Source organism: Leptinotarsa decemlineata, unplaced genomic scaffold, assembly GCF_025532065.1.
Source record: "Leptinotarsa decemlineata unplaced genomic scaffold, Ldec_3_MD MMD2_tig00026330_RagTag_RagTag, whole genome shotgun sequence".
NCBI lineage: Eukaryota > Metazoa > Arthropoda > Insecta > Coleoptera > Chrysomelidae > Leptinotarsa > Leptinotarsa decemlineata.
The window spans coordinates 8,590,844-8,614,888 of NW_027412690.1; the positions used below are offsets into that span (position 1 = coordinate 8,590,844).

The following is a 24,045-nucleotide window of genomic DNA, read 5'->3' on the forward strand; positions in this document are numbered from 1 at the left end:
TCAAGCGGAAATTCATGCCACTGACTTGTGTGCGGAGAGAGTGGAAGAATCCAACCTCATACACAAGTCAATAAAAATATTATAGGACAGTCAAGCGGCGTGGGAAGCTCTTGGCTCCTACCGAGCAACGTCTGAATTGGTGGAATTGTCAGAAACGACTCTCCTCGATAGGAAGACTTAACAGATTGTCTCTGGTCTGGATTCCTGGCCATACTGGCCTGGAAGGCAATGAGGCTGCTGCAAAGCAGGGGGTTGCAAGCAGCTTCAATGTACCAGAACCTGTCATTGGCATCGCTTTAGGCTTTGCCAAACAAAGATTGAACACCTGGATGGCAAAAAGATTCATGGACTTCTTGTAGAATCTTCCAGGATTGGCTCACTCCAATGTCTAACAGGCAAATGACAGGTTACTGTCATTTGCAGAGACTCAGACTGTCAGAAGACAGTGTGTGTCGCCCCTGTTTGGAAAATGATGAAACAGCAGAGCACATACTTTATGTCTGTCCCGCTGGGGACCGAATCAGGTTTGACCTGAAAGACCACTCACCATATAAACTGACCATTCGCTAACATGAAATGAGGAAATTCACTCTCATCAAACGAGACGGTGAAACGACTTCCATCAGAAAAAAATAAACCGTAACGAGTACAAAGGTTCACCACTGCCAGAGCATCAGAAGTGTCACCAATTTTCTCTAAATCAAGAAAAAAATCAAAGACTTTCTGATAACAAGTTCGAAGTGAAAGAGAATCAGGTACCTCGGGATTGTGGTTGATAGAGAACTTCTATTTATCGCCGACATGAAAGAGGTACGTAGGAAGATGGCCATAATGGTGGGGAGAATGAGGAGATGGACTGGAAGAGAACTGAATGTAACAAGAGAGTGTGTCAGGATAATATATGAAAGGGTGGCAAAACCTGCACTTCTGTACGGAGTACAAGTGTGGAGGGGGGGGGGGCAGAGCGAATGACACGAGTATAAGGCGACAGATACTAGCAGCGCAGAGACCTTTTCTGTTGGTGATATAGGATGACCACCACTGCTGCATTAACAGTACTGGCCGGGGAAGCTCCAGTCAACATAGAGGCGGAGAAGGGAGAAAAATAGAGCAAGAGTGACAGAGAAGGAAAGAGTATCCCCCTGGTACTCCGGAAGAGTACTGGAGGAGTGTGAAACATGACCGAAGTATATGTGGACGCCGGCAGGGCGAATGATGGAAGGACGAGCGTAGGCTGGGCCTACAGAGAACGGAATGGATGGCAACAGGGAGGAGACAGAGTAGAAGGGATGAATGACATAAACGAAGTGGAAATGGCAGCGATTGAGAGAGTGACTGAAAGGAGTGAAATAGAGAGAATAAGAGTGGTCAGTGACTCAAAGATCGCAGTTGATATGTTACATAAAGCTCGACCAAAAAACAAACGAGCAGTGGTGATACTCACAAAAATTGAGGATCGAAAAAGAAGGGGAAACAATACATGAATTGAAAGGAGAAAAGGGTACGATAGAGCGAATGAAGGGAATTCCAGAGCACATGCGGAATATCTAAGGGCAGTAAATGAGAAAGAAATAGGATGGGCAAGCGTAGTAATGTATGACAAGAAGGATGAAAGAAGAAGGATAAAGGAGAACATAAAGGAAAAATGACAAAGAGAATGGGACACGAGTGACAAGGGAAGATGGACATATGAATGGTGTAGGTTGGTAGGGAGAGAAAGACTGGAGTTGAATCGAAAGGCGGTGCAGCTGATGACGGGGCACGGCAACTTCACCGGATACCTGAGTAGATTTGGGTTATGCCAGGAAGTTTCATGCTCCTGCGGAACTGGGGACCCCGAAACAGCAGAACACATAGTAAGAGTATGTAGACTGGAAGAAAGAATTAGATGGAGGGAGAAGCAGAGAAAGAAGGTGGGAGAGAGAGGGGAGCCGCAGGTAAGAGATAGCAACGGAGTAGAAGAGGAATGGGTGAGGTTTATAAATGAGATGGCTGAATACGTCATTGGCGATGAAGGGATGTAAACCGACTGGAGATTAAAATTATTATCCGGCGAGTGAAGACTTGACGGCGAGTGAAGGCTTGACAGGAGGATCAAGCAGAGCGCGACCTCTGTGGACCTGCCCATCCATTAGATTTATGGTTGTTCTATTTCACGTAATTTTATTTTTGTGTTTTTTTAAGCGAAGGTCCAATGTCTGGACAACTTATGTTATTATGAAAATTGTATAGGGGTTATTTTTTTTTCCGACACGTCACGCAGGTGTCTAAGGGCACCTGCGCGATGAATAAATCTTGACTTGACGTTATAGAGGAACACTTGTTGCGGTTTTGTGAACTATCCACTGAAAATTTTATAATAAAGTGTTAAAACATATTACTGGAGTTTTATCCCAACACCAAACCGTTATTTTAACACCTCGACACATGTTTCGAACAACAAGTGATCATCTTCAAGAGGAAGATTAATCTTCCTCGAAACGATCATCTTCAACAAAAACATTATTCTTCCTCCTGAAGATGATCACTTGATGATCGAAACACGTGTCAAAGTGTTGAAAATAACGGTGTCATTACTCCATTTTATTTCCTCGTTTTAGAAATGATGATTTTGGGAGTAGAAAGTAAAGGGGAGTACTCATTTTCTATCTATCCAGCAGCCGATGTCGCCGATATCGAAAAAAAAAATTAACGCGTTTCTTTCTCTTCGAAATTTTGTTTGCGATGAAAGGTATTTCAAACTTTTTGTTTTGCCAGTTCGAATGTATTTCCACCTACTTCTCAAACCGTACAGCCTGCAGCCGAGTGCACCTGGTTTAATAATATCCAAGAATTCAAGCAGTGAAATCGAAAATGAAGAATCAGGACACCGTTTCTATTTTTAATTACACACTTTTCGGTCTGCCAAGAACAAACAGGTTCAAAAAAGTATGGAACTCGAAACCAGAATTCAGTTATTTTGTTAGGTGTCCACGATAATAAAACAATTTTTACACTATCAACTTTACTAAAGTCACAATTGGCTACACAGTACCTTCTTTAGTTCATTAAACTATTCTATTATGCATTTTAAACTGTGCATTTCTTTAATGGCCCAACTCAAAAAATTGAAATTCGGGATAATGAAATTAATGCATGAATACTTTATTTTGAAGTGAAATTGACAGATGAAACTGTTAAGATGGCGAGTCGGCACTATCTGGGAAAATAATTAAATGGAAAGGGAGCCTTGTGATACATCTTTTTGAAGCTCCTGACAAATGCTTCACAACCCTAGAATATAATCTTCAACTACTACAAAATGGCGGAACTTTCAATAATTGCCTCAATACATGTACATTTAACTACATAATATGAGGTAATAAGCTTGAGGTCAGTTCAGAAGATGCTCGAAATGGTTGCCTTGAACTTCTTGACATATGAACAGCCTATCCGATATTTCACGCCGAACATTTTCGAACACAGCAACGTCAAAATTTCTACAAATATTTATTATTCTCTGCCGTATTTCCAATATTGAAGCAGGTTCAGTTTCGTAAACCTGTTGCTTCAAATAGCCCCATAAAAAAGTCCAAAGGTGTCAAATCTGGCGAGCGATCTGGCCATTCTGTAGGAGCTCGACGGCCAATCCAACGACCGGGAAAAGTAATATCCAAATAGTTTCTTACTTGTCTGGAGTAATGTGGTGGTGCTACGTCTTGGAATACAATATCCATATCGAATTCATTAGGATTCGCCTCGACGATTTCAGCGATGAGAGGGTCAACAGTAGTTTCCAGTATATTCAAATACAGTTCCTCTGTTGAATTTTCATCAATAAATAGAGGTCCTTCAATATGGTTTCCCAATATACCTGCCTAAACGTTAATTTTTTTTCTGGATATTGGGTATGTGTTTTCCGTAAAACGTGAGGGTTGGTGTCACTCCAATAATGGCAAGTTTGTCTGTGAACATTGCTGTTTGAAAAAAATTTACATTCGCCACTGAAACAAATATTACAGCCTGGCCACGGGACACTCGCCGAAGCGAAGCGTCTAGCGACTGAAACAAACGCATTGGAAGTTACTTATCAAGCCACGCGCAACGGCGACCGGCGAAATGTACCGAGCGAATCGCGTGGGCGACTTGCGGCGCGGTCGGCGAGCGGTAGTCGCGCGGTAGTCGAGCGGTAGTCGCGGTAAATAGTGCAGTGATCAAACGAGTTTAGTTGTTTTCGCCGCAAAAAAAAATGATCTTCAGCTTTTCCCGTTTCGGTAAATGTTCACATTTATTTATTGTATCATTCCGGGAATAAAGACCTATTATTATTATTATTAAAAATGAACACCGAGACTTTTTTTGCTGAATAAAAGACTGATGGAAAAGTTAGAAATTCATTATTCATTCTACCGTCAATTACAAGTTAGAATTTGTTTTTTGTTTTAGTTGTACGAAAAATTACTGTAATATAATTTAGTTTTTGTAATAAATAACATAATTATCTGAAAGTGTTTTTATTCCATGAAATATTAATATACAGTGTAACATTTAATTAGCTGATAATATTTTGGGCAAAGATAGTTCCCAATAAATTTAGTTATAAGAAAATCCGTTTGCGACTATTACTTTCTTGGGAAAAGTTGTTCATACTGATGGATACTACAGGTAAGTAATTCTCCAAAATATAATCAGCTAATTGAATATTACCTATATACATAGGTATATAGATAAATACGTAATGTAGATTAATATATATATATAAATAATAAAGCATTTTTTGCAATGAAGCAGATGAAAAACTATGTAGTTCTGAAAAGTCTGATTAGCATCTATTATGCAATGGCTTTTTCACATATTTCCCTGAACATCATGTCTTGGGGGTGCGGTTCGGATTTCAATAGGGTATTTATAGGACAGAAACGTAAACCAGTGTTCATGAGAATGAAATTGCTGTCTGTCCCAGCACTCTATATTTTCAAATGTGTAGTTTTTATTAGAAAAAATCTTACAACTCTCACAACTAATGGATCCTCTCACAATTTTTATACACGTCACGCTGATCAATTGAGAATACCCCTCCACAGGACAGCTAAATTTCAAAAATCACCCTTATATAATGGGATCATCCTGTATAATAAATTGCCATCCTCGATAAAAAATCTGAAATCCGAAATGGTATTCTGTAACCGTGTTAAATCCTTGCTCATTGAAAAGTGTTACTATAGTCGTCAGAAATACTTGAATGATAATTTAGTGTAGTTATTTTATGAATAAGTGTAATGTGAATGTTGTAATAGTTATTTATGTATCAAGGGAATTAATTCCCGTGGTACATAGATAATTTTATTTCTGACCGATTTCAATAAAATTTTGTTCATTTTTGAAACGGAAAAATGTACCAATTCATTACCTTCCCGGTATATTTGAATCAGGTACCGTTGATTATAGTAGAGTTTTCTTGTTGCTAGGTTGTTGCTATGTTACTTGTTTATAAACAGAACTTTGTTATCAAGCTGTGTTTGCGGTGAAAACGTGTTTTCTACCCCAAATATAATGGAGGATTTTTGAAAAAAGCTGAACAAGCAAGAGAATCATTAATTCCATCGAAAAGTGAAGCCGTATACCAAAAAGAATACAAGATATATCTGGACTGGCTGACACGGAAAAATGTTATGCCAAAAGATGTCACTGAAACTGTATTTCTGGCATATTTTCAAGAACTGGTAAGGAATTTTCTATGTTTTTCGGTAGATTTGGTAGTAATTGTGTTTATTCGTTTCAGTCAGAAACGTATAGTCCGAATTCTTTATGGACTAAATGGTCAATGCTAAAATCGATGGTGACTATACATGAGAAACGAGATATCACCAAGTTCAATGAACTACAGGCTTTTTTGAAACGGAAGAGTAAGAGTTATAAGCCGAAAAAGTCTGCTGTTTTATCTCCTAAAGATGTTATCAGATTCCTAAAGGACGCTCCTAATGATATTCATTTATTGCATAAGGTAATTTTTTTCTTATTTTCCTTTTTGTGTGTATTTATTTCCTTTTTTTTGTTATAGGTTGTTTTGATTATGGGTTATTTTGGAGGATGCAGAAGTCAGGAACTTTTGAATATGAAGATATCGGATATAGAGGACCGGGATTCCGTTATGGTAGTGAACGTACCGGAAAGTAAAACTGGTGTATCGAAGAAATTTACAGTTGTGGATGAAAAAGAGTTCTCCGCTTTGCCTTTATTAAGACTTTATATGTCTTTGCGTCCTAAAGGTATTGAACGATTTTTTTTGAGCTTCCGACAAAATAAATGTACATCTCAGCCAATTGGAAAAAACATGTTTGGGAAAATCCCCAGCAAAATCGCAATGTATTTAGGATTGCCAAACTCATCTTCCTATACGGGACATTGCCTTCGTCGCACTTCTGCTACTGCTCTAGCCAATGCAGGAGCAACTATGACTAACTTAAAAAGACACGGAGGTTGGAAAAGTTCCACGGTGGCGCAGGGGTATTTGGAGGATAGCATCGAATTGAGAAATAAAACGGCGCGTATGTTGTCTACTTTGTCATCAGAAGAGGCAGGTACCTCGACTGTAGTGAACAGAAGCTCCAGCCATACAAAAGAAGAAATTGTTTCCAGTGGCGGAAGTAATTTTCAGGGAACATTTCAAAATTGTACATTTATTATTTGTAATGACGTGAATAAATAAAATATGGTTTAGTTTTCATTTCTATTTATTTTTACTTGTGAAAGGTAGAGGAAATTATAAAATCTATAATGTCCCAAGGGAGTTATGACCCTCTTTATTGATAGCGTAACTATGACGATATAAGCTTATAATATCCCGGTCAGAAATAATAGTTATTTATTAGTGTCATAGTATGCTTTTTGTTTTCAATTAACCTGTCATATGTACATATTGTACCTACTGACGAAAATAAATCAGTATTAATTTTATTATTATAATATAAGATATATCTTACTGACAATTGTAATTTGTAAGTGTTTATATTTTTATTCTTTTGTGTTTTTACTACATTTCGTTTTTATTGGTTCACAATTTTTTTTATACTTCATTTCAACTATGTACTAAGGGTAAATAGTTTGATTTAATCGACGTACCATATGTATATATATATATATATATATATATATATATATATATATATATATATATATATATATATATATATATGTATATATATATATATATGTATATATATATATATATATATATATATATATATATATTATACCACAGTGGTTTAATAAATTATTATTATTATTATAGATGGATATGTATAGATAGGTAAGTACATACCTCAATGTCAAAAACAATGTTTCAGTGGCACTTAAAATTCTATTTGCATTAACTTTCTTCTCCAATTCTGGTTGAATATTCATAAGAATATAATCGAAAGTTTCAATACTAATTCTGGTGTACTCAAAGAATTTTTCTGGATATAATCTGTATTTCTCGTACTTTTTGTGTTATTCTCCATCGATACCCCGACTCTTATTCAAATCATGTACTTCACAATCTCTTCTAAATATTACGTTTTGAACCAAAAAACTATTACTTCCTAAGCAATATCGAGATAATTTCGATAAAGACATTTCTCTGTTGAACTATTGTTCTAGACGTGGTGAACTTGAACTCTTTAATAACTTTTCTGAATCTATTCATATATTACATAAAATATCATTATACCTAATTGTTCCTCCGCTAATAACCCGTCGCGGTTTATGCGGTTAAGTAGTGAAAGGATTCATATCTCAGGTACTGTTCTGTATTTCTGTATATTAACCACCACAATCTACCAACAGAGGAATCGTGAATTCAATTTATGTAATTCGAAGGCAAGTCTTGACAAGAAACTGGGAAATATCTACGGTTGGTCATAATAGCATTATGGGCAGTCTTGATATCCTCGACATCCGTTACACTTTCCTCTCCTAATTACTCGACCGTCCTGCATCTACCGACGCCGAAAATAAAAAATGCGACCATTCCACTTAATACGTGATGCGGGTCGACCTTAAAGGGAAACGCGCCGAACGTTTTCCATTTTCCCGGTTTTCTATGGGATTAAAGACATCGATCCGGGCTCCCGGCACCGGCAGCAGCTTTCTCGATTCCCGCTGCAGCAGGAGCCCGGAGAATTCCACAGTTTCGAATTCGGCGTGTACGCCCGGCAGGTCCTTTGGTCGGAGGAGGAATTGCGCCGCGTCCTACGACTGTTCTAGATTGATTTGTAGTCTGATGGGGTACTGCTGAAGGACTAAAGGACTCACAAGGCGGCTGGCCGTAGGCGGGGGTCGGTATCCTCGAAAGATGAAAAGGATGTAACTTGTTCGATTGATGACTTTTTTATTTCGTAAAAATTCATATTGAATATAGGATAAAGAAAATATCTTTTGTTTCTGCTGAGTTTGTACAATTTCTGGCCGATCTTGAGAACGAATTTGCTACAAGATTCCAAGACTTTGCAAAGATAGGAAAGCTATCTCCGTTTCTTAAAGCTCCATTTGTAATTGATGCAGCGGCAAAATGAACAGATCTAGCTGCCAAGTTGCTTAATATATCAAATCCATCACTTCAAATATAGATAATTGATTTGCAAATGTATAAAACGGTATCCACTAAAGAATTTTTGGCAAACATGTCCCAGAAAATTTGAAAATTGTAAAAACTAGCTATCAATTTGGGCACTAAGTATGTTTGGCTCGACATACATATGTGAAACATTTTTCTCAACGATGCATTTTTTGAAAAACAAATATCGTTCGAGATTAACAGACGCTCACCTAGAAGACACACTTCGAATCTGCTACGAGCCATAATGATTTTTTCAGTTTATTCCAAGGGCCAATTTCTGCCCTCAACTATCTTTGTAGACTAGGATAGTCGCAAAGTGCGTGACCTAAGCAAACTTACGCTTTTTTGCATTTCGATTATTATTGTGTATTGTGACATTTAACGACATCTAGTGGCGAGTAGTGGTACTATGTACTATCTTTTTCAGCTACCCGCTAGGTGGCATTAGGCGTAATTAAATATATGGAATTACCGTGTTGGTTTGAGAAAGTTCTGGTTCTAGCTAGTGTATTCCGATCACCTCGAGATGGCAGTTATAATTGCATATAAAGAGGCTAGCAGCGCAACTGCGAGTTAGTCTGCGTAGGAAAGGCGAAGGAAGCGAAACTGTCTATTGTGAAATAAAGTAACACCCGTCAATAAAAGTATTTTGATTTGACTTATTGTTTTTATGTGTGATTTGTTAGTATGGAAAAGAAGCTAAAAATCGACAGTGAATGCAGAACGTTCCAAGAAAAATGGAACTTTCAGTATTTTGTGATTGAGTCCAGTAATACGGCGCTATGTTTAATTTGTAATGAAACCATAGCTGTTATCAAATACTATAACATTAAACGACACTATGAATCAAAGCATCTTCAAAGTTACTCCAAGTATACAGGAAGTTTGCGGAAGGAAAAATTTGAAGCTTTGAAACGCGGACTCAAATCGCAGCAATCTTTGTATACCAAAACGAATACTGAACAAGAGTCTCCAACCCGCGTCAGCTTTCGTGTAGCTCTTGTAGCTCTTGAAATCGGAAAACGTGGCAAACCATTCACCGATGGAGAAATGATAAAAGAATGCTTGATTGCAGTAGCCGAAGAAATATACCCCGAAAAGGTAAATTTATTTAAAAGTGTCAGTTTGTCAGCAAACACTGTGGCTCGGAGGGGGCAGAAAATATATCATCTCAACTGTCTGACAAAAAAGGACATCATGAGTGGTTTTCTCTAGCATTGGATGAGTCAACGGATGTGTCAGATATTGCTCAGGTGTTGATTTTTATTCGTGTAGTAGACATGTATGAAGAACTTCTTGATATTGATAGTATTCACGGCACGACAACTGGGGCAGATATTTTTAAGGGAGTTGAAAATGCCATTAATAAAAAGAACCTTAGATGGGGAGATTTGAAATCTATAACAACTGATGGGCGCAAAAATATGTATGATAAAAATAAAGGAGTGGTTGCACTTGTGTCAAAGGCTGTAGAAAATGATGGTGGTTCAAAACCATTAGTCTTACATTGTATCATTCATCAACAGTCCTTGTGCGGAAAATGTTTGGATATGTCTGAAGTTCTAAAACCAGTTATATCAGTTGTTAACTTCATCAGATCCACTGGGCTGAATCACCGACAATTTCGCGAGTTTATTCAACAGATTGGAGAAAATGATTTACCATATCATACTGCCGTACGCTGCTTTTTTGAACTTCGAGCAGAAATCGAATTTTTTTTTTAAATGAGAAGCAGCGCCCTTTTGCCGATTTAGAAAATAGTGAATGGATGTGGAACTTAGCCTTTTATGTCGATTTGACAAATTATATGAACGAACTGAATTTGAGATTGCAAGGAGAAAATTAGCTTCTCCCTGATTTATACACCAATATCAAATCCTTCAGGTAGAAAATAATACTATTTCAATCGCAATTACGAAAAAAATGTTTCACACATTTTGAAACATGTGAAATATTCAGCCACACTACAGAGACTGAATTTTCCGTTAATTTTGCAATCGAAACTTTGAGTGCTTTGAAGATAAATTTTGATACTCGTTTTTCAGATTTTGATGTCATTGCGAATGAAATTGAGCTTTTTCAAAATCCTTTTGATTCTGACATTGAAACCCTGGCTCTGGAAGTCCAAATGGAAATTATTGATTTACGGTGCAGAGATATGCTTAAGAACAAATATCAAAATTCATCTTTGTTGGAATTTTATAAGAGTCTTCCACTGGAACAATTTGATAATTTGCATAAATTTGCTCATGGGTTGTTTTCTGTTTTTGGTACTACTTACTTGTGTGAGAAAACGTTTTCCAAGATGAAGTACACAAAGAATGTTTACAGATCTCAATTAACCGATGAGCATCTTAAATCTCTTTTGATAATTGGTACAAGTAAAATTGATCCACAACTACAAAGTATTGTCGGTGGAAAATCACAATTACATAAATCTCATTAGTGTTTTTGTTTTACTGTGATTCATTTCAATTATTTGTTAGTTATTAATATGCTTAAACTTAGATACTTAGGTTAAGTTTTCTTTGTCATCATTTCTGTCGTTAAGTTTTACCTTGCAAGTAAATAAAACCGAGTAATTATCATTCTGTGTTTTCTTCTTCAACTTATCACAGCAATAGTAACAACAATTAGGTAATCATTGGCTGTCGCGGGCCAGATTGATGACAGTAAATCATTGGCTGTCGCGGGCCGGATTGATGACACTGGCGGGCCGGATTTGGCCCGCGGGCCGTAGTTTGGAGACCCCTGCTCTAGAGAACCAAACTATAAAAAACTGGCTCAAGACCGTTGATGTAGTTTATCACATTGATAAGAGGTATTGTATTTCTTTCATAATTCACAATGTGATTTGAAACCAAAATAATATGTAGCACTTTATTATTAATATTTGTTTTTCATCTGGATTCCATTAAAATTTTCCCACAGTATCCGGATACCACCTAAAACTACTTACTGACCCCTGCTCTAGTCTAATATATGTACATACTACGAAAGTATTTGGCAGACTCTTACCATGTGACCCTCTATACTTCAATTTAAATGTTTCAAGTACCTATAGGATGATGTTGATAACTTTTAATGTATGTAATGTAATGTATTTTAATGTAACCACAAATGTATATACGAAATTGATTGAACTTTGAACATTGTCGACAAAATAAGTTAGAAGAATACCAATTTTTTCATGAAGAAATCTGATAACATCAAGTGGCTTCGACAAAAAAACATACCATTTGGTGAAAGTGTGGTTGAAAAAAACTGGCTCACGGAACCGACTCAAGGAAGATGACACATTGTAGAGTGATACGTGTAATCATGGAGACAATTGACGTCACGATACGTAAATAATAATAATAATAATAATAATAATCGTCTATATTGTTTCCCAGCTGTAGTTACATACAAATATTTAGATAAGTTACAGAGCTAGTTGCTGATATAACAAGAGGCGAAGTTCAACTCAGTTAGCAGAAGTGCTACTAAGTTGTTTTTCCACTCGGCCTCAAATATGATTGAATCACGGAATCGTCGAATACAACAGATAAAGTTGTATTCAAAGACCGGTCATCGACCTCGTCAAGGATCGAACTAAGAAAAAAATCGAGCGAGAAGAAAGAAAAGACACGCTTTTCACCGGTGCAATCCGACTAGCTACGTCAAAAAACGAACACAAAAGTATAAATAAAAGTTCTCTCCAGACGGAAGCTCGAGCCATTAAAATTGACTGTATCAGCCATCCAGTCGGATTACTTTACTCGAGCCAATGGCTGGAACGGAACAATGGAGGTTTCATTTTGCCAGTAAATGGAAGTCTGGGCTCCTTATTTATGTAAAAGACTCGAACAAAGGAGGAAGATGTGGTCACTAGTGTATACTTATACTATACAGGGTGACAATTAAGTATGTACCATAAATTTAACAGACGATTCGTTTGGTTATTTTAAGACGAAATGTTCATATAAACATGGGTCCGCAAATCTTCGTTCTCAAGATACAGGGTGTTAATATCCTTTACTTAATTTTGTTGTAATTTGGCAATGGTATTTATAACATTAAGGAGCTAATTTAGCCCGAGCGTGCTTTAATTTATTAAGTCCAGGGGCGTCTGGAGCGGGATTTGAACGAATATTTTTGACTTAAAAATGTACGCCTTTGACTTTTGTGCAATTTTTATTATTTCTTTGGATTGAGCAATTGAAAATACAACTTTTTTGTATCTTGATTTTTTTTCGTATCTTGCTTAGTTTTTAAGAAAAAAAAGGCGACCTAATTGCATATTCCTGGACCTCCTGGCCTCACAAGGAATGATATGGGGAATTAAATGTTTCTTTTGGAAATTATTATTTTTACAATTTTTACAAAAACAACAAATATTAAATACCTACCATTAACATCTAGACTAACGAATTGCACTAAATTAAGTATTGGAAATGGCCTCCTTCGGCTTCAATACAACCGTCTAGCCGCAGCATCATTGAATTTCCAAAAATACCATAAATAATAATCAAGGGTTGCCTTGGAAAACGATTGCAGAATTTAAAAAACAACTTAACAGTTGTTGTCAACTTTATAAGCTTTTAATTTATAATTGTTATAAAAAGTGTTTAGTGGTTATTTTTCGAACCATTTTTGTAAAACATGGTTCAATTTACTAACAGTGAAATGGCAGATATGCATTTCTGTTATGGAATGGCTCACGGAAACTCGAATGCTGCGAGACGTATTTACCATGAAAGATTTCCTCAGCGTGGAGTGCCTAATAGAAGAACTTTGGTACGTCTCCATGCACGACTTTCTGAAACAGGCAGTTTTAAAAGATCGACGGTTGTCATTGGGAGGCCTGCAACAGTACGAACAGTTCGAATTTAAGAAGCTGTTTTAAATGAGATTGAAGTAAATCCTCACACCAGAACTAGGAAAATAGCTAAAGAACTGAATATTACCCATGTCACAGTGTGGCAGATTTTAAGAGACCAGTAGCTATATCCCTATCACATGCAACGTGTGCAAGCTCTATTGCCCAGATATTTGCCTGTAAGACTAGCTTTTTCTAATTGTTTACGCGGTAAAATAAGAAGAAATCCAGGTTTCCTAAGTTGAATATTGTTTACAGATGAAGCTTGTTTTTCTCGCAATTCAATTATTAACTTCCACAACAATCACATTTGGGCCGAAAACAATCCACACGCCTTGATAGAAAATAATTTTCTTTTAATATTTGGGTTGGAATTGTCGGTGACCATCTCATTGGGCCTCACTTTCTTCCACCTAGACTTAATGGAGAAGAATACCGAAGGTTTTTAGAATTCGTTTTATCAGGACTTTTAGAAGAAATTTCAGTCATGGAAAGATTCCGTATGTGGTACATGCACGATGGTGCTCCACCACACGGCACGGCAATTTTTGGATAAAAATTACTATAATCGCTGGATTGGGAGAGCAGGCCCACACCCATGGCCACCTCGCTCGCCCCAAATGAATCCCTTAGATTATTTTCTCTGGGGACACCTTAAAGCGTTGGTATACAAAACTGCTGTTGAAAGTGAAGAGGATTCACGGAATAAAATCATTATTTCATGTGACATAATAAAAAATACGCCAGGTATTTTCAGAAGAGTACGAAATTCAATGATGCGGCGGCTAGACGGTTGTATTGAAGCCGAAGGAGGCCATTTCCAACACTTAATTTAGTGTTAATTCGTTAGTAGACTATTTGTTGTTATTGTTACATAATTAGTAATGAAAAATTGTAAAAATAATAATTTAATTCCCCATATTATTCCTTGTGAGGTCCAGGGATATGCAATTATGTCGACTTTTTTTTCTTAAAAACTAAGCAAGATACGAAAAAAATCAAGGTACAAAAAAGTTGTATTTCTAATTGCTTAATCCAAAGAAATAATAAAAATTGCACAAAAGTCAATGGCGTACATTTTTAAGTCAAAAATATTCGTTCAAATCCCGCTCGAGACGCCACTGGAGTTAATAAATTGAATCATGTTCGGGCTGAATTAGCTCCCTAATGTTATAAATACCATTGCCAAATTACAACAAAATTAGGTAAAGGATATTTAAAATATTTACGAATAACTTTTTTTTTATTTTTATTTTAACACCCTGTATCTTGAGAACGAAGGATTTGCGGACCCATGTTTATATGAACATTTCGTCTTAAAATTACCTAAAGAATCGTCTGTTGAATTTATGGTACATACTTAATTAACACCCTGTATAGAGTCAAATAAAACCCTTACGATGTGGGGTTTAACACAAAATTATTATTAGTAAATATTGATAACAAGAAGGTAATGTTACGTAACTTTGGACAATACGAGAACTCAGAGGCAGAATTACCGAAATTTGTGCTAGCATTTTACCAGAAACATTCAAAAACGTTGGAAATGACGTCAAAAATTTAACTGTCAGGAGGTTCTACGATAACATTTTAAATATTTGTCCAAATGATACTTTTTTCAAGGATAAAACGCAAGCACCACAGGAAAATCCCTGAGGCGCTCTAAGAGCGGTGTCTGTGCGAAAGTAGCATCGGATTTGATTCGCTGAAAATTAAATCCATTTGGAAAAAGGTTCTCAGGAAGATTATTCTAAATAAATACAGTTCCCCAAATAAAAAAGTTTTTGAACAGTGAAGTTCAAGGTGTACTGAGTTGAACCTCAAAACGATGAGCAACCACAGTTCGTCGCGTATTTCTTGATGGAATCAAATGTGCCGAATCAATTGAACACCTTCCGTGAAAGTATCTATAAAAGAGAGACAAATCTCCAACCTTTCTTCGATGTTCCGGACTATCAAGGTTGCAAGTGATGTTACTGTCTCCAATCAGGCGAGTAGCTCTTTTCTGGATGGAATCTAGCAGCTTCAAAGTATACTTACGAGCGGAGCTCCATACATGAGAACAATACTCCAAAGACGGTATGATCTGCTTTATGAAGCATCAAAAGTTGCTGGGGTTTGGACAGTTATCTGGTTCCAGTAACATGATTGTGTCAAGACATATTGGTGTCCATTTTGACCCCTAACAAACTTATCGAAGCAGAAAGCGGAATTGTCTGTCCTGACATTAATATATCCGGTTCGGAGACATTTATCTTTTTGGAGAAAACCGATGCCTGGGTTTCCGAGGCATTGAATTGAACCTGGTTACTTTCCCGCCAATTTGAAATAACCTATAGATCCTCATTAAGATATGCAAACTCCTGTCGCAGGTGAAGATGTGCATCCGCAACAGATGTCCTGGAATCCAACTGGAATCCAGCGGGGCTACGTGGAAGCAGGTATCCGATGGTCGGTTTGCTCAACCCCCACATCCCAAGACAATGCACTCGCCAAAAACAGAATGCACAGTGGTTCAGGCAGTGAAATATGATCAAGGATAGCCAACCCGCTGAGGTGTGTCCAGTTTTCTAGTTTGGAACAGTGTTTCAAGCTTTTGAGAAGCAGACTTTACAATTCCAGCGACATGACTGTGCCAAGACATATCGGTGTCCATTTAAACCCCCAAAAAACTTATCGAAGCAGAAAGATCCTCATCAAGATATGCACCCTCCTGCTGCCGGTGAAAAAGCGCCTCCATAGCTCATGTTCTAGAATTCAAATGGAATGACGAGACAAGTGTGCTGTCGTCAGCAAAGCAATATATTGGATTCTTGTTTTTTCCAATAAGTCGTTGATATACAATAAAAGGGGGGTTGGAGACAATATGGCTTCCTGGGGAACACCAGCGTTGATAGTAAAAATATTCGAGAGATATACATCGATATGTAATGAATGATTTTTTGCTGGTATCTTTTTGGCAACACTGTTTTTGACAGATTACGCGTGAATCGTGTCTTGTGTCATTGTAAAAACTTGTTCAGTTTGGTCTATAATTTAACCATGAATCGACTTACGAATGAACAACGCTTGCAAATTATTGAATTTCTTTATCAAAATTCATGCTCGGTGAAGAAAGTGCACCGTACACTTCTTCCAATTTATGGGCAGTTCAGTCGGCCTACTAAGGGAGCTATTCGGAAGCTTGTGACTAAATTTCGAATCCAGTTTACATTATTGGACATCAAACCACCAACACGCATACGTAGAGTGAGGACCGAAGAAAATATTGCGGCTATATCCGCCAGTGTTCGTGATGACCGTGAAATGTCGATTCGCCGCCGTTTGCAGTAATTGGGCCTCTGTTACTCCACTACGTGGAAAATTTTGCGAAAGGATTTGGGTGTAAAACCTTATAAGATACAGCTGGTGCAAGAATTGAAGCCACACGACCTCCCACAGCGTCTAATATTTGGTGAATGGGCGCTGGCAAAGTTGGAGAAAGATCTACATTTTTACCAAAAAATTGTTTTCAGCGACGAGGCTCATTTCTGGTTGAATGGATATGTTAACACGCAAAATTGCCGCATCTGGAGTGAAGACCAGCCACAAGCATTGCCAGAGCTACCGATGCATCCCGAAAAAGTCAGTGTTTGGTGTGGATTTTATGGGTCGGTGGCATCATCGGGCCGTACTTCTTCAAGGACGACAATGGCCGGAACGTTACTGTGAATGGCGAGCGCTACCCTTTGGTGATTGATGACTTTTTGTTGCCCAAAATGGAAGAATTGGACATGCCTGACATGCGGTTTCGACAAGACGGTGCCACCAGTCACAGGGCACATGAAACAATGGCCTAATTAAGAGCCGCCTTCGGTGAACAGTTTATCTCACGTTTGGTGCCCGTCAATTGGCCGCCTAGATCGCGTGATTTAACGCCTTTGGATTATTTCTTGTGGGGTCATGTTAAGGCTTATGTCTACAGGGATGAACCAGCAACAACTGACGCTCTGGAAGCCAATATTGAAGCATTTATACGTGAATTACCAGTCGATATGTTAGAGAGAGTGTGCCAAAATTGGACCTTGTGCATGAGCCATCTAAAGCGGAGCGGTAGACAACACTTGCATGAAATCATCTTCAAACATTAAATTATATTGATAGTTCTATCGATTCCAATAAAGGTTTCATCAATTTTTTCAAATTGTTTGTGTTGTTTCAAAAATCAAATCCTATATCTCTTTAAAAAATCACTCGTTATAAGGTACGTAATAACGACACTGAGATAAGCTCTCTTAAAATCAACACTTATCTATTGCAAAAGATGTTACTTATTATTTTTTCTCTTTCATACGAGGTGCTTTTTACAAGTGAATTTTTTCGGATTTTGAGAACGAAAAGGCATTATTTTTCGAAACATTAGACATTTTGAACAAGCTAGACATTGAAATTCAATGTTTACAACCATTCATTTCACTGCGTAATCAAAATTTGTGTATACGACAAGGGGATGACTAATTGGAATCTACAATGCTTCATATTACAACTTTTCTTGTTGAACTTTTCATTTTACCCTTCTTTTAAAATTTTTGCAGGTTCTCTGTCGACTTCAGTTTTGTTCATCAAAAAATATACGCACATACGTTTCTTCCGCATCTCAGATGGCATTATCAGTACTTATTACGTGCTACCAACAAACAGACGAATGATTCTCTGAGTACCGAAACGCGACAGAATAACAACTTCCGCGTAAGCCTCGGCAGGAAGCGGAAAACTATATATGAGGCTGATATAAGGCGTTTTTGAGTGGAGAGCCAACCGCCAACACCAGCGGAGGCGTCTCCCACTGTCCCATCGGGGGACTGTGTGGAGGCGCTTTTCTCTTCCGTGCGGAATTCTTGAGAGCGCAAATGTATCGGGGTCTTTTCCTGCCACTCCCTCTACCCCATTCACTACCCATCCCACTGTCCCACTCCATTGGGGAAACCCTTGTGTACATTTTGTATATTTGTATATATATTTTTTATTGTATATATTTTATAAACACCACAAAAAAAAACCTTAAAATTGTATGGAGAATAGTTAATAAAGAACATTTTGATTTTGATTTTGATTTTGAGTACTTATTACGCTCCTGCTTCGTGGGGGGTCACATTTGTGCATCCTCATATATTCTTAGAATTCTCTCATTCCTGTTTTTTCTTCGTTTCTTGACACATCTAATAGGAGAGCACCGCGATGCCGAATGCCGGTAGAAAGCGTCTCTTTTCTTAGTTCGCGCTCGATTTTTTCTCAATTGGATGCTTGCCTACTTGAGGTCGACGACCGGCCTTTGAATTCAACTTTCTCTAGTGTGCGCGACGATTCTATACGCTCATTAAACATAAAAAGTAGAGTAGAGTTTGGTTTCGATTATTCGTAGGCACGTGTGATCGAACTAGCAATAGAACACAACTGCATTCTGGATCCAATATTAGTCAAATTTGGAAAAAATTGAATTTTCCAAGTTGATGTTTTTTTGTTACATTTCACATGGCCGAAAAAGTTAAGTTTCAACGTAATAGGTTAGGTAAGGTTAGGTCTAAAGTGAGTGGGTCTATTCGATCCTCCACCGCAACCCGCAAGGGTTTATTGTGGCTCACACCTATTCACACTCGGACAAATAAACCCAGCTGCTTAACGAAGCCGATTAGTTTGTATGGTGAGTAGTCTTTCAGGTCAGATGGTAAAAGTACGGATCTGCCGAACTCTAACAACCTGATTCGGTCCCCAGCGGGGCACGCACAAAGTATGCGGTTTCATCATTTTCCAAACAGAAGCGACACACACTGCCTTCCGACAAGTCTCTGCATATGATGATTCAAATAACATTGACCAGTAAGAAGGCCTGTAAGACATCGTAGTTCATCCCTACTGTAGTCCAACAACTGTTTGCTATCAAGCTTCGAAGGGTGGATAAACGCCTTAGAGTGAGCCAATCCTGGAAGATTCTGCCAGAAGTCCATGAATCCAGGTGCTCAATGTTTGTTTGGCATAGCCCAAAGCGATGCCAATGACAGGTTCTGGTCCGATGAAGCCGCTTGCAACACCCTCCTTTGCAAGAGGGTCAACACCTTCATTACCTTCCAGGCCAGTATGGCCAGGAATCCAGACCAGAGACAATCTGTTGAGTCTTCCTATCGAGGAGAGTCGTTTTTGGTAATTTGCTACCAATTTAGACGTTGCTCGGTTGGAGCCAAGAGCTTCCAACGCCGCTTGACTGTCCCAGAATATTTTTATTGACTTGTGTGTGAGGTTGGATTTATCCAATCTCTTCGCACGCAATTCAGTAACGTAAATTTCCACTTGAAATACAGTCGCATAGGTTCCTAGGTAGGTTGATACCTCTGTCCTGGGTCTGTGACTAAAAACACCTGCACCAGAACCGGAAGGAGTTTTTGATCCATCTGTGAACAAACAACTATCTGCTCTTAATATTTCCTCCTCCCGGAAGATCATGTCCTTTCTACTCGGAAATAGTACTTTATAAGGCAGTTCGTAGTTGACAGTTGGAGGGATGAAGTCAGAGGTCATTTCCAGAATGCTTTGACTTCCAGTGTCAACCAACAGTCTGTTGCACTCTGCATTTAATTGATTTGTGCAATTGGCAATGTGCACAACTCTGTATGCAGTCCATCTAGCCCCTCTCTCCAGAAAAATGTGGAGAGGAGGTAGATCTAGAAGTATATCCATGGCCGCTGACGGTGTGTTACTGATGGCCCAGTGATAGCCAGACAAGCCTGTCTCTGTAAGCCAGAGAGCTTCTCTTGGGCCGTTTTCTATAAAGCCTTCGGCTACCAAGCAACTGCACCATAAGTGATCATTGTTCTGACAATCATCACATAAATCCAATGGATTTGTTTGGGGCCTAAGCCCCAAGTTTTACCACAGATCCTTCGACATGTCCATAGAGACCATAGAGGCTTTGTGTAAAACGTTTTCCAAGTGAGCGTTCCAGGTGAGTCTTTCATCAAGGACAATGCCAATTCAACGTGATAACTTGGACAACAGACTCCCCTTGGAGTCCAACATAGACGCTGGTGTGATCACAAAAATGCTTCCGTCGATATAGTCGTGGCATTGAATGTATTTCAAACACGGTGTTATAACACCTGGATTTATCCAGAATCATCAAGACGTTCTTGTTTTTGGTCAACTGAGGGCTCGCGCAGCACCCACTTTGAACAGAGCTTTCCCATAGTCAAATGCTCATGCAATATAGAGCCAACACGTTTTTTTGATACCTTTACAAAGTCAGCTAACTCACGCAACTTCACGTTTCGATCATTCTAATGTGTTCTGGTGTTACTGTCTCATTTGGACGTCCACTGCGTTCTGCATCATCGGTGTCTCTACGACCACGTTTGAAGTCAGCAAACCAATTTTTTTAATTTTTGTTTCTGATGGAGCGGAGTCTTTATAACACTTTTCAAGCCATTGCTTCACTTGAAGGGCATTTTTTCAATCAAAAAGCAGTGTCAAATCAAAACACGAAATTGTTTTGAAAATAACTGAAGCTGCTGGTTGGCATTCAGCAGCTTCAGAGCATCTTAGCTTCATAAAACATTAAAAGTTGCTGAGGTGTGTACAGTTTTCTGGTTCCAAGTTTTTGAGAAGCAGCCTCTGCAATTCCAGCGACATAATTGTGCCCAGACATAGTGGTGTCCATTTCAACCCCCAACAAACTCATCGAAGCAGAAAGTGGAATTGTCCGTCCTGACATTATTATATCCGATTCGGAGACATTTATCTCTTTGGAGAAAACCGATGCCTGGATTTTCGTGAATTGAATCTAGTTACTTTCACCCCAATTCGAAATCACCTCTGAATCCTCATTAAGATACGCAACCTCCAGCTGCCGATGTCTTGGGGCTCTCTTCTTCGATTATTATTTGACTCTATCAACTGTTAACTTTTTTTTTTATTTAAAAGGAAAAACACCGCATCAACCACTAGGGTTATTAGCGGTTACAGTAGGCACATTAAATTTTGTTAGAGATGCCAACATTTTCCAAAAAACTATAAAGGGAAGTAAAGTTCGTAACATCCAATGCATTGGTGAGGTCGCTTGGTAATCCGAAAAATTGTCTTTCTTCATTGAAAGCTGGGCAATCAGAGATGAAATGTTCAACAATCATCGTCACACTGCAGGTATCACAAACGCGAGGCTCTTCATGCTTTAGGAGATGTAGATAGGTAAATTTCGTATGTCCAATTCTCAGGCGTGTAAGTAAAACTTGCTGTCTGCGGGTGAGAGCTCGGTAATTTTGAGTGACTAGATTCGGATTAATGGCTCTGAGTTTATTATTATATAGGGATTGCCACCTTTGCCTCCATCTGTCGCATAAGAGCTCATTGATTTGGAGATAAACGTCTTGATAGGGAACTCGTTGGATCTCTCGACAGTTGGGGTTTGAAATGGCCTCTCGAGCTTCTGAATCGGCCCTTTCATTACCCGTTATTCCCATATGAGAAGGAATCCAAACTATCTCAATGTATTTACCATCCTGTAATAACTTTCCCAGTTCAGTCTTAATGAGAAGAAGAAGAGCATTTTTCGGGTAGAGTTGTTGGATGCCAAGACAGCACTGAGAGAATCAGTGAAAATGACATGATCACCAAGGGATCTACGACAGTATTGTAGTGGGCTGAGTATAGCAAATACTTCTCCTGAGTAGATACTGGAGAAAGACGGCAGTCGATAAGTGTAAGTGGTGGTATCTGTTATCACAGCGGCTCCTACTCCTTCAACTGTTTTGGAAGAATCGGTATTTATATGCTTGAAGTGCTGATATTTGGAGACCAGTTCGGCGAAGGATTTCTTTATGAAATTTGAAGGGGTATCGTATTTGGGAAAGTTGAGGAGATAGGTATTACAGGGGGTAATTGGTAATGTCCAGGGAGGGGGAATTTTCAAGTCAAGAGGAAGAATATTTGGAAAGTCTATATGGTAATCAGAAACTTTGGCAATTTTCACATAAAAAGGTAAGGGGTAATTTTGTTTCTGTTCAAAAATATGTTGGAAACGATCTGAGAATGTATATCGATAGGAAGGATGGTTTTTGCAAGCGGCTACTCTTGCGGCATAACTTAAGGAAAGATAGTCTCTGCGAACATCAAGAGGTTGTTCTCCGGCCTCAGCCAGTAGGCTCTCCACTGGGCTGGTACAAAAAGCTCCCAGGGCAATCCTCATGGCCGAATATTGGATCACATTCAGGGACTAACTGTTAATTTTGATAAGTTATGTACTATAGGAATTCGTGGAATATTTTTAAACTGGATATTGTCATATATAAGGTACAGAAGGGTATACGTTAGATGGAATGGTGTTGATTCAGACATGTTTGACACTTCACTTGAAGTTCCACAGGAACCCATTTAGGGGCCGTTAATATTTCTACTACACATTAATGATTTGCCAGAGTATATTGGAACATCCTCGATTGAACTTTATGCTGATGACACATCGATTCCTGCAGAGCAGATAGTCCTGAGGAGCTAGAAGAAAGGCTGAATTTTATCAGCAATAATTTTACGACATGGTGCCATGATAATAAGCTTATCGTTAATGCAGAAAAATCAATATTAATTGAATTATTTGCTAATAAAAGATGTATTTATCATATACAGGTTTCAGTCAATAATGTTACAATTCTCCCAAGTGAAACAACCAAATTTCTGGGTGTTCACATTGACACTAATTCATCTTGGAAATTTCATTTGAACCATGTGGTTAGAAAACTTAATAGCAGCTTTTATACACTATTGCAACTACGTCAGGTTTTGATTAACGTGTATTATTCAATGGTTCAATCTACACCCTCATACAATGTCATCCTGTTGGGAGATTGTAAGGAGCGGATCGTGTTTCTATAGTTCAGAAAATAATTCTTAGACTAATTTTTAATGTAGAAAAAACCGAATAATTTAGGCCCTCATTCAAACAAAATGAAATTTTTACTTTCCCAGCAATTTATATCAATGGTTGTTTGGTCTATACGTGGAAAAATATGAATGACTGCAAGTCCAATTCTCAGTGCCATCGATATTCCAGAAAAACGGGAAATTTAATTAAAATTAAACAACTATGAAAAGTCTCTTTTTGGCCGCAGCAAGACTTTTCAATTGTCTACTTACTACTCTAAAAAATGTCTTCGATATCAAAAAGTTCAAAACAAACCTTAAAGAGTTTTTAATTGATTGGACTATTTATTCGGTGGAAGACTTCTATAAAAGTGACCAAACATAATGTGTGTATTATTTATATGTATTTGAATGTATATTGTATATAATAATTGTTTTTCACTTGATGTAACTCCGTTATATTTTATTCTGCATATTGTTGTTATAAATATACTCCTATAAGACGTTTCCTACACCATAATTGTATGCTCTAAAAGGAATAAAAAAAATGAATGACGAGACCGGTGTGCTGTCGTCACCACACTGGATTCTTGGTTTTTTGTTTTACACTTGGTTTTAATCCTTGAAACCCAATTTCATAGCAACATGGAAATGAACGAATTTTATTTTTTTATATGACAACCGTACGTGAAACTAAAAACATCAAGTTGGCAGATTTGCTCTG

The 24,045-nt window shown here is 38.1% G+C and overlaps 2 protein-coding genes across 2 annotated transcripts in view; one reads left to right on the plus strand and one right to left on the minus strand.

The window, feature by feature from the left end:
- LOC111511070 (Lysine demethylase 3) overlaps positions 1–24,045 on the minus strand; it is a 701,967-nt gene that overhangs the window by 673,008 nt on the left and 4,914 nt on the right. The window lies entirely within an intron of this gene.
- On the plus strand, positions 5,343–6,821 carry LOC141485729 (uncharacterized). The gene is made up of 3 exons (XM_074183055.1): positions 5,343–5,702; positions 5,762–5,983; positions 6,041–6,821. Exons 1-3 carry the CDS (start codon positions 5,652–5,654, stop codon positions 6,686–6,688), a joined length of 921 nt encoding a protein of 306 aa, XP_074039156.1. The 5' UTR covers positions 5,343–5,651; the 3' UTR covers positions 6,689–6,821.

Excerpts from the sequence above, each read along its gene's own strand:
- LOC141485729 (XM_074183055.1), top strand. The coding sequence starts at position 5,652 with ATGCCAAAAGATGTCACTGAAACTGTATTTCTGGCATATTTTCAAGAA. Across the intron at positions 5,703-5,761 it reads TGGCATATTTTCAAGAACTG|TCAGAAACGTATAGTCCGAA; the intron begins GTAAGGAATTTT and ends TATTCGTTTCAG. Across the intron at positions 5,984-6,040 it reads ATATTCATTTATTGCATAAG|GTTGTTTTGATTATGGGTTA; the intron begins GTAATTTTTTTC and ends TTTTTGTTATAG.